Below are 11,371 nucleotides of genomic sequence, written 5' to 3'. Positions count from 1 at the left end.
AGTGATTTCTGATGTTTCATGTTGAAAGCCAGATCTTATTTTTAAAGAGATTAGCCTCTGTTCAAGCCTTGGAAACTTTAAAGTACTGTATCTCTAAAATATTTTTGTTGTCAACTCCTAGCACAGTAGTATTTGGTAAATAGAAGCGGCCAAACACATGTTGATTGAACCGGGAAGGACAAATAGTATGAAGATGCATAGACTAGCGGTGCTTTTCTGGGTGATCAGACTCCTTTTGAGAAGTTGTTGAACGTTTCAGACCCTCTTTCTGGAATGCCAAGCACTCAATTTTGAACAGATTTCAGAGAATTCCTAGTCCCCATCCATTGGCCCTCTAAGGGTTCATGGACCCCTAAATTAAGGACCCTGAAAGGAGGGTGTTTAACTTCTGACAGTGAGTGTGTGAGGTCGGGAGCGGAAGAAGGTTTGAGATTAGATTACTTTTTAAATTCTCCTACAAATCCTGGGATTCTAGAACTTCTGTTCCATTAGTGCCAAAGAATAGAGGGGACAACTTTAACATTTCTTTTACAAACGTTATGTCATTTGAATGCCATGATAATCCTGTGACGATGAAATTGACGCTCTGAGGGGTTTAGTGACTTATCTAAGAGGACACAGCTGGTAGGCTCTGGAAAAGGGACTAGAATCAAATTTCTAAATTTTCGGAGATGAAATTGGGCAGGGAAAATAAGGCGGAGGAAGGGGCGGGACCGCGCACGCGCACAGTTGCATTGGTGCGGACGGCTCTGGGTTTCCTCTCGCAGCTACCCTGCCTCAGTCCAGTACGGTGGCCGGCGGGAGTCAGACGCTTGGGATGAATGAAGGCGCTGAGTGCAGGTTGCAAAGGTCTCTTCCGCTTTTCCCTCCCTCCAGTCCCGGTTCTGCCTTTGTGCGCGGTCCCCACTCTGCCCCCTTCCTATCGACGACCCGGTTGGTCCCGGCGTCTGACTTCTTGGTGCCCGAATCAACTCAGGGCACAGCTAGGGTTTGGGGATCCGGATTATCGCCTAGGCCCAACTTCGGGCCGCGCTCTCCATTTCTGCCGCGTCCCGCCTCTAGGACGCGGAATCCGGTTGGGGTTCCGTGAGGCCGGAGAGGTAGATCTTAAGGTATGAAGCGTTTGCTTCTCAGACCTCAGCGCGTCCACGTCGGCAACCGGCCAGACTTTTCTCAGCCTGAGGGACTCGTTGGCTTGTTACGCCGGGGGCGAGACGTATGAGCTCACAGGTCTTGGCGCCTCTGCTCTCTCAGCCCGCCCCTCTGTTAAAAGACCAGCTCCTCCTGCTTGAAAGCAAAGCAGGGTTTCTGCCTGCAACGCACGGTTGTGCTAGTCAGTCGGTCTTAAGAGGGGATGGCTTTGGCTACCTGCTCACTGCCTTTTTATTTGTTTGCTTTTTGGACCTTTGATGACTCATGAAGACAGAGAAGTGCCCAAGTGGGACTCTCCTCTCTCTCTCCCACAGCACCTAGACATCTGTTTTTTACCCAGTAACACAGGGGACGTAGGGTAGTGTTGTGGCCTCCAGAGCTTTATTGCTGGCATTGCTTATGCCCAGAGAGGTGATTTATCAGTGTTTCCACCGACTCATGGAGGGTGGGAAAAAGAAGCCCAACACTTCTTTCGGTATGTTGGGTAGCCATGCGAAACTAAAGGGATATGGAAGAGGATCATTTCTAACACACTGACTGCCACACTAGGAAAAAAATTTTTTCCTTGGGGCCAAGGTGTTGTATTACGAAAATAGAATAAAAACTTTGAAAACAAAACGATCCTTTCTAATTTAATGAAAAATTTGTTATTTTTTATTGTTTTCTGTGCGTGAGTTATATGCAGCTTGAAAAATAGTTCACATGGCTCCCAAGGTGAAGAGACATGTGTTTCTTCAGGAGGCCCTGGGCTCAAAACTAGTGTGAGTTAAATACAACTCACGTGGCAGTTAATGTGTTAACTATGACCATTCATTTACTTTTGTTTACATTTTGTGGAGCTCAAATGACTGGTATAGTGGAGAAAGACTTGGATTGAGATTTAATAGATGAAGATTCAGCCTTGGATTGTGCCACTAATTAGTAATATTACTTTGGGCCTGCTACTTCATCTCTGTCTGGGCTTCATATTCTTTCTTTCTTTGATAAGAGTGTTAGAGCAGAAGATTCCTAAAGCTGGAAGAGACATTAATATACTTTCTTCCTCAGTTTCCAGATGGCATAGAAACATAGGGAGATAGAAGCCTTGTCTTTAATAGTGCCAGGAACATTGCCAACATAGGGGCCTATTAAAGATACACCATATTTCTGAGGGTTTTTAAAAAAGAGGGACGGTCATAATTATGGAAGTTATACCCCTACTTTCATTTCTGTTTTTACCATCAGGATCAACAGTGATGATGACTGAGTGTACAAGCCTTCAGTTTGTCAGCCCATTCGCTTTTGAGGCAATGCAGAAAGTGGATGTTGTTCGCCTGGCATCTTTAAGTGATCCAGAACTGAGACTTCTCCTGCCTTGTTTGGTGCGGATGGCACTTTGTGCTCCTGCTGACCAGAGTCAAAGCTGGGCTCAGGATAAAAAACTTATCCTTCGCCTTCTCTCTGGGGTGGAAGCTGTCAACTCCATTGTTGCATTGTTATCTGTGGACTTTCATGCTTTAGAACAGGATGCCAGCAAAGAACAGCAGCTTAGGTAATGTTATGTTATATAATATGTGGATTGGGATTTACTTGGATTTGTCAAAGAAGAGGGAATCAGATATTTTTCCAAGCTTTCAGAGCTCCTCCAGAAAAGATAGAATGAGAATATGAACTCTAGAGAGCATTTTACTTAAATCTTTTCTGTTTATGGTTAAAGTTCTAGGATCTTTTGACTTCTATATTATAATATGTCTAGAGAAGTTTGGCTATGTACTATTGTATTCTGGCTAAATTAATTAGGCCAGTTACTCTAAGTGTAAACTGGGTAGGATAACTTCCCTTAGATTAGAGAGATTTATTGGAATCACTTAGGAGGCTTTTTTTTAAACTTATGTTGATTCCCAAAGAGTCTGGGCACATGTTATGTGCTTCCCTGCCCATTGTGAATCCAATAGTAAGCCACTGTTGTTAATTGAAGTGGGTGTTAGCTCTCAGTTGTGATGATATCTTTACAAAGGGTATGAATCCTTGAAACAGGCAAACTAAATAGTATTTCAGAAGTAATAGAGAACATTTGGAATTTATACATTCTTTTGTAGATTATTCAATAAAAGATAATTTTTGTGCAATTATTTCCATACCAGTCTTCTCATAATTGTTGTTTTTATGTTTTTGTACTTCATTAGGCATAAACTTGGAGGAGGCAGTGGAGAGAGCATCCTGGTATCACAGCTTCAGCATGGACTGACATTAGAGTTTGAACACAGTGATTCACCTCGTCGATTGCGTCTAGTGCTTAGTGAACTGTTGGCAATTATGAACAAGGTGCATTTCTTTTAACCATAGCTTAAAGTATGTATGATTTGATGTCTACATATAGAAAAGTAGACAGGAATAGAGGGAAGAAGGCAGGCAGGTTGCATCCTCTTCTACTTGTATTTCTAATTTGATATGTGTTTTCCTTTCAAAGGCTGAAAGGATATTAAAAGCCTGTCTTAAAGGCTTTCTTTCTCTAATTACTTCTTCTAATTACTCTCATTTATGCCTATTCTGCTTTCTCTATGATAGGAATTTTTTTCTGTTTGGGGTCCATACAATGGCTTCTTAACATTTAGAAGGGAATTTATCTTAAGTCTTGTACAATTTACCAAATTTGATAAGATCTTTATAAGATATAATTTCTCCCATAAAATAATGAAGTATAACTCAAAAATACGTGTGATTCATTTATACACTGGATGGGCATTAAGTATCTTAAGTGTGACAGTGAGTAGAGAGTATCAATACCGAATTGGATATAGGATGATTGGTTAGACTTGCTTACTAAATGACTGAATTGCTTCTGTATACTGATGAAGGCTATTCAAATTCTCAGCAAAACTATAGATTATTTTAGCATGGATCTTTGGGTAATTATGGTTAATGGAAACTCTGAATGGTTAAATTTGTGAAGGTCAGGGGTCTTATCATACAAAGAACTAAGTTGGGTCTTCATATTAAGATGACTTATATGAGATTAGGCCCAGAATTTAAGAGGCAAAAGTTATTTACTGTTAGAATTTTGGGGTCAGTTAATTTATGGTAAATAAAGTTTAGGTTGTTTTGTTTGTTTTGGGACAGGGTCTTGCTCTGTTGCCCTAGGCTGGAATGCAGTGGTATCATCATTGCTAACTGCAGCCTTGAACTCCTAGGCTCAAGGGATCCTCCCATCTCAGCCTCCTGAGTAGCTAGGACTATAGACACACACCACCATGCCCGGCTAATTATTTTTTGTAGAGATGGGATATTGCTGTATTGCCTAGGCTGGTCTCAAACTCGTGGCTTTAAGGAATCCTCTTACCTCAGCCTCCCAAAGTATTGGGATTATAGGCATGAGCTGCTGTGCCCAGCCTAGTTGTATGAATTTTTTTTCTTTTTTTTTTTTTTGAGACAGAGTCTTGCTCTGTTGCCTGGGCTAGAGTGCCATGGCGTCAGGCTAGCTCACAGCAACCTCAAACACCTGGGCTCAAGCAATCCTTCTGCCACAGCCTCCCGAGTAGCTGGGACTACAGACATGGCTAATTTTTTCCATATATTTTTAGTTGTCTAGCTAATTTCTTTCTCTTTTTAGTAGAGATGAGGTCTCACTCTTGCTCAGGCTGGTCTTGAACTCCTGACCTTGAGCAATCCTCCCGCCTCAGCCTCCCAGAGTGCTAGGATTACAGGCGTGAGCCACCATGCCCGGCCCTTAGTTGTATAAATTGTGGACAAAAAAGACTAAATTCTGTTTCCAAAGAAAATACTGGTAGCAGGGTTTTAGCCAGTTTTAGGTAAAGTTTTAATGCTATATTATAAATCTTTGTAAAATTTCTATCACAAATAATAATTTCCTTTTTTCTACTATACTGATACTTTTAAATTTCAACCAGAATTTTTCCTACATCTTTTTCTTAGTACCTCTAATAAAATAAGTGACCGTTCTCTTTTGGGAGGTTTCCAATTTTTTAGTTCAGCGTTTTTTATTATATGGGAAATATGGTGACGAAACTATTGTGGGAAATTTTCAAAAAAGTTAGTAGGTAGTTTTGTTTATTTAAGTTTTAATTCTTTGTTTTTCTAATAGTTCATTTAGAATTGAACATGAATTTATATTATACTGCTTTGAGTTTACAGTTTTTGGCTTTTCTTAAGTGACATATAGGTAGCATTCCTAGTTCATTTCTTTGGCTTGCTTTATCTTTTTTAATTCTAGATGTCTTCACATATTTCTATAGAAATCAATTCTTGAGACTGATACTGCCATATCGGAATAATAATTAATGTGACTGCTACTTGTGGTTAAATTGGTTGAAATTGATCAAATACTGCATGTTCTGCTGTAGTATATTAGTGACATTAAGAGACATGTCTGTGAGCTCAACAAATAATGATAAAAATAGTAAGAAGTTAATTTATTACCTGAAATTAATAGACTTCATGTCTTTTTTCTTTCTTTTTTTAAAGGTGTCTGAGTCCAATGGAGAGTTTTTTTTCAAGTCTTCTGAGCTGTTTGAGAGTCCAGTCTATTTGGAGGAAGCTGCAGATGTACTTTGTATTTTACAAGCAGGTACTGTACTAAGTGCTAAGATACATTTCATATGTAGTTTCTTGTTGAATGATACTATGTAACTACTTAGCCTGGAATGTTGTGTTATTTGAAGGATCATCTAATAAGCATGTACCTTAAAAGCTTAAAGTAAAAAATGACCAATAGTAGGACAACGATTAAGTAAATTATATTATTTCCATAGTGTGGGATATTATATAGACATTAAAATGATATATTCGATTTCATGATTCTAATGCTTATTAATGATTTTAGAAAACGTTTAAAGTATGTTAAATGAAAAGCAAAGGGCAAAATGGTAAGTAGAATATAATCCCGATTTTGTTAAAAGTTAAAAATGATATCTGTGGGGAATTAAAATATTTTATGTTATTGACTTTGAGTGATGGGATGAGAGCTGATTTTATTTTTCTTCTTTGTACATTTTTGTATTTTCCAAATTCTTTATAATAGGTTATGATAGGAATAAAAGAGGACATAAAAGTACAAAGATTTTCATGAAACTCTTTAGATCAGCACTGTCCAATAAAACCTTCTGCAGTGTTCTGTGTTGTGCTGTCCAGTATAGTAGCCACTACCCACACATAGCTATAGATTACTTGAAATGTGGCTAGTGCGACTGAGGAACTGAACTATTTTAATTTATTTAATTAAAATACTCACATGTGGCTAGTGGCTGTCTTATTGAGCGGCTCTGCTCTAGACTGTGAAAAGAAAGAACTTTAATTGCTTTTAGATGACATATGTGGAATGCCAAAAGATGTTTAATATATAATACAATGAAATATCACTTTTTAATAGTAACACTGACTTTGTTTTCTCATAGAACTCCCTTCCTTGCTTCCTATAGTTGATGTAGCTGAAGCCTTGCTACATGTTCGAAATGGTGCCTGGTTCTTGTGTCTGTTGGTGGCCAATGTTCCTGATAGTTTTAATGAAGGTAAATATAATTTTAAAAATGGAATATTGAAGAGGTTTGCTTGGGCATGTACAGAATCTGTTTTTCTGAGCTAAGAGGAAACATTTATGGGATTTTATTTGAGATTTTATCTTTTGAAAGTTTATTAGTGAAGACTTATAGAAATATTGAGTTTAGAGATTTAAAAATTGGTATTGACATTGCAAATTTAATTACAGTGAGTAATTAAAAAATTTTTGCCATTAGTCAACAGTGCTATAATATGACAGTATAAAATGCCAAGAAACTAAAAGATGTAATCTCTATGTTCAGGGAGCAAAGGGGAGGAGACATATATCTGTGAAAGAGCCAGAGGGCAATATTAGATATGTGTAATCAGAAATACCAGCGATCAGACCATTGTTAAGACTTATTGTTGTTAGTTTGCGTAAAAGTTTAGGGTAGGAATTGAGAAAAATCTACTAAAATATTTCATGTCTATTGCAAACTTCTAGTGATTGAAGATTGTTGTTTGGGTATGGGTGATATAAAAATAAAAACAGCATTTGTTGAGCAAGGTGATTTGTTGAGCAAGGTGATTTGTGAATTGGGAGCTGGGGTCGGGGTGGGGAGGGAGAAGCACTGGATCTGCGGTTTTAATTCCTGACTTTGTCACTCACTCACTGTGTGATCTCCGTCGAGATACTTAACTTCTCATCTGTTAAATGGGGATATTAATAATAATATTTCCATTACTTTTCTAAGAGATTTACTGAAGATCACATGATATGTAAAAGCTCTTTGTAAACAATGTCCCAGCAGATTTTCTGTCAACTTGTTCTATCAGAGAGGAGTGTTGATGTCTCCAAATGTAATTGTGGATTTGTCTATTTTTCCTTTTAGTTCTGTCAGTTTTTGCTTCATGTAATTTGAAGTCCTTTTATTGGGGTTGTGTGTATTTAGGATTGTTCAATCTTTTTGATGAATAGAGCCTTTTTTTCTACTATGAAATATACTTCTTTATTCCTATTAATAGTCCTTGTTTTGAAGTCTGTCTACTTTATCTGATAAATATCACCATGTCATCTTTCTTCTAAGTAGTGTTTACATGGTATATATTTTTCTTCATCTTTTAATTTTTAATCTATCTGTGTCTTTATATTTAAGGTGGATTTCTTATGGACAGGTATAGGTGGGTCTTGTTTGTTTATATCTAGTGACAGTCTCTGTCACTGAATTGGAGTGTTTGGACCATATACATAGATCATTTAATGTAATTATTGTGGTAGTTAGGTTTAAGTCTATAGCCTTGTTATTTGTTTTCCGTTTGTTCCCTTTTTCCTCTTATTCTTTGTGCCATTGTTGTCATAAATTTTACTTCTACATGTATTATAAACCTTAGAGTACATTGTTATTACTTTTGCTTTAAACAGTTAATTATATTAATATTTTAAAGACAAAAACAAGAGGGGAAAAAATCTTTATCGACATATTTACCATTTTTGGTGCTTTTCATTCTTTTATGTGTCCCTACAATGTGGCTCTATAATTCCATCTGGTATAATTTCCCGTTAGCTTAAAGAACTTCCTTCTTTTTCTTTTTCTTTTTCTTGTTTTTTTTTTTTGGAAACGAGGTTTCACTGCGTTGCTCAGGCCGGTCTCGAACTCCCTGGCTTGAGTGATCCTCCTGCCTTAGCCTCCTGAATAGCTGGGATTGCAGGTGCATGCTACTGTGCCCAGCTCACCTTCATTTTTTGTCAGCAACAAATTTTCCCAGCTTTTTTGATCTGGAAAAACTCTCATTTTTGAAAGATATATTCATTGGACATAAAGTTTTAGGATGACATTTTCTTTTAGCTGTTTAAAGATGTCATTCTGTTGTCTGTTCTGTTGTAACTTTTATCTCTGTTCCTCTATAATGTTTCTTTTTTCCTCTGGCTACTTTTGTTTGTTTTTTTTATTTCCTCTGGCTACTGTTAAGATTTTCTCTTTATCACTACTTTACAGAAATTTGATTATGATGTGTCTTGGTATGATTTTCTTTGTATTTGTCCTGCTTGGGGTTAATTGAGCATCTGAGTTTATAGTTTTCATTAAATTTGGGAAAATTTCTTCAAATTTATTTTTGTCTTTTGCTCCTTTATCTTTCTGGGCCTGTAACTGCAAGTGTGTTTGTGTGCTATTGTCCCACAGGTTACTATTCATTTTTTAAGTGTCTTTTCATTCTTTGTTTCATTTTGACTAGTTCCTGTTATGATGTTTTCAGGTTCCTTGATCTTTTTCTTCTGTAATGTCTATTCTGCATAAATGATTAATTCTCAAGGCTGAACAAAATGATTTCTATCCTCTTAGTTTGTAGGGGCCTGATTAAAAATGGAGAACGACAAGATGAAGAAAGTCTTGGAGGAAGGCGCAGGACAGATGCCTTACGCTTCTTGTGTAAAATGAATCCTTCTCAGGCTCTCAAGGTCCGAGGCATGGTGGTAAGAGATCCTATTGTTTTTGTGAGGCAAAGGCCCATATACTAGGACTAAGAACTATTCTCAAGATGGTTTTAGAATCTTATTGAGGTTTGGAATTTTAATTGTATACTGGATATATTGCCTTCCTTTGGGTTTTTATGTTTTATGTGATCTCTTCTTCTAAACTTTAGATACTTTAGATTTTGAAGCATCCTGACCCATGTCCTTATGATATTGAATTTAATTTGTTTTCTTTGCCGTGTTAGGTGGAAGAGTGTCACTTGCCAGGCCTTGGTGTGGCTTTGACATTGGATCATACTAAAAATGAAGCTTGTGAAGATGGAGTGAGTGACTTGGTTTGTTTTGTTAGTGGTTTGCTTCTTGGAACAAATGCAAAAGTCCGGACTTGGTTTGGAACCTTTATCCGAAATGGACAGCAGGTGAGGATTATGTATCTGTATAGGCTAAGGATCAGGATATTTTGATAATTACTAAAAAGAGGAAGAAACACTTTTAAAATGATGTCATTAGATAAGCAGTTCTCAAACTTTATAGTTTCAGGGACCTCCTTACATTTTTAAAAATCACTGAAGATACCAAAGAGCTTTCATTTATGTGACTTTTTTCTATTGATATTTACCATAGTAGAAATTAAAACTGAATATTTTGAAATGTTTATTTAGTTAATTTAGAAATAACAACATCCGGACATGGTGGTATGCACCTGTAGTCATGGCTATTTGGGAGGCTGAGGCAGGAGGATCACTTGAGCCCAGGAGTGTGAGGCTGTAGTGTGCCTGTAAATAGCTGCTGCACTCCAGCCTGGGCAAATAGTGAGACCCTGTCTCTAAAAGTAAAAATAAAAATAAGCCTATTAAATGTGCATATAACATATTTTTAATGAACAATAACTGTATTTTGCCTAACAAAAAACATTTGATGAGAAGAATGGTATTGTTTTATAACATTTTTTTGTCCAAATCTCTTCAATGTCTGGCTTGATAGACACTATATACTGCACTATATACTGTGAGTGAATGAGAGAGAAAAAGGCAGATAATGTCTTAGTATTATTAAGGAAGTATTTTTGCCTTCTGGAACCCCTGAAAGAGTCTTGGAAATCTCTAGCGTTATGCGTCATACTCATAAGAACTGCTGTTAGGTCATCAAAATAAATTATTATTATATTCTGTGATTTTAATATATGTATGTATATTTTTATTATGGTAAAATATGCATAACATAAAATTTGCCATTTAATCATTTTATGGGGGGTTGGACAGTGTCTCTCACTCTGTTGCCTGAGCTAGAGTGCAGTGGTGTCATCATAGCTCACTGCAGCCTCAGACTCCTGGGCTCAAGTGATTCTCCTGGCTCAGCGCGCCAGTAGCTTGGACTACAAGCATGTACCACTACACTTGGCTGATTTTTCTATTTTTTGTAGAGACAAGGTCTTGCTATGTTGCTCAGGCTGATCTTGAACTCTTGGCCTCAAGCGATGCTCTTGCCTCAGCCTCCCAAAGTGCTAGGATTACATGCATGAGCCACCACACTCTGCCCATTTAATCGTTTTTAAATGTATAATTCAATGGCATTAAGTACATTCACATTGTGCAACCATCATCACTATCCATTTCCAGAACTTTTGCATCATCCCAAAGAGAAACTCTGTACCCATTAAACAATAATTCCCCATTCCTCCTCTCCCCCAACCCCTGGTAACCTCTGTTCTACTTTCTGTCTCTGAATTTATTCATTCTAGGTACTTAATATAAGTGGAATTATACAATATTTCTGCTTTTATGTCTGGCTTATTTCAGTTAACATGTTTTCATGGTTCATCCATGTTGTGGCATGTTGTCAGAATTTCCTTACTTTTTAAAGGCTGAATAATAGTCCATTGTATGTGTATGCCACATTTTGTTTATCCAGTCACCTGTTGATGGATATATATTACATTTTGCAGTAGTTTTTTTTTTTTTTTTTTTTTTTTTGAAAGTCTCAGTCTATCACCCAGGGTAGAGTGTAGTGGCGTCATCGTAGCTCACTGCAACCTCAAACTCCTCGGCTCAAGTGATTGTCCCGCCTCAGCCTCCTGAGTAGCTAGGACTTACAGGTGTACACCATGACGCCCAGCTGATTTTTCTATTTTTGGTAGAGACGGGGTCTTGCTCTTGCTGAGGCTGATCTGAGCTCAAGCAATCCTCCTGCCTTGGCATCTCAGAGTGCTAGGATTACAGGTGTGAGCCACCCCGCCCAGCCATTTTGCAATATTTTTTTTTTTTTTTTTTTTTT

The 11,371-nt window shown here is 37.5% G+C and overlaps 1 protein-coding gene across 1 annotated transcript in view; it reads left to right on the top strand.

Annotated features, from left to right (window-relative positions):
• The first annotated feature begins 811 nt into the window (after window positions 1-811).
• The window catches only part of INTS2 (integrator complex subunit 2), a 57,412-nt gene continuing 46,852 nt past the window's right edge, over window positions 812-11,371 (top strand). The window contains exons 1-7 of the mRNA XM_012648398.1: window positions 812-849; window positions 2,377-2,683; window positions 3,318-3,456; window positions 5,614-5,716; window positions 6,543-6,656; window positions 8,967-9,097; window positions 9,343-9,516. Of these exons, the coding sequence (XP_012503852.1) occupies window positions 822-849; window positions 2,377-2,683; window positions 3,318-3,456; window positions 5,614-5,716; window positions 6,543-6,656; window positions 8,967-9,097; window positions 9,343-9,516 (996 nt within the window). The 5' untranslated portion in view covers window positions 812-821. The remainder of the gene's footprint in view (window positions 850-2,376; window positions 2,684-3,317; window positions 3,457-5,613; window positions 5,717-6,542; window positions 6,657-8,966; window positions 9,098-9,342; window positions 9,517-11,371) is intronic.

This window comes from Propithecus coquereli, unplaced genomic scaffold (genome assembly GCF_000956105.1).
Source record: "Propithecus coquereli isolate 6110/MARCELLA unplaced genomic scaffold, Pcoq_1.0 Scaffold285, whole genome shotgun sequence".
Lineage (NCBI taxonomy): Eukaryota > Metazoa > Chordata > Mammalia > Primates > Indriidae > Propithecus > Propithecus coquereli.
Note: the sequence above shows the minus strand (reverse complement) of the source record. Positions and strands in the feature narration are given on the sequence as shown.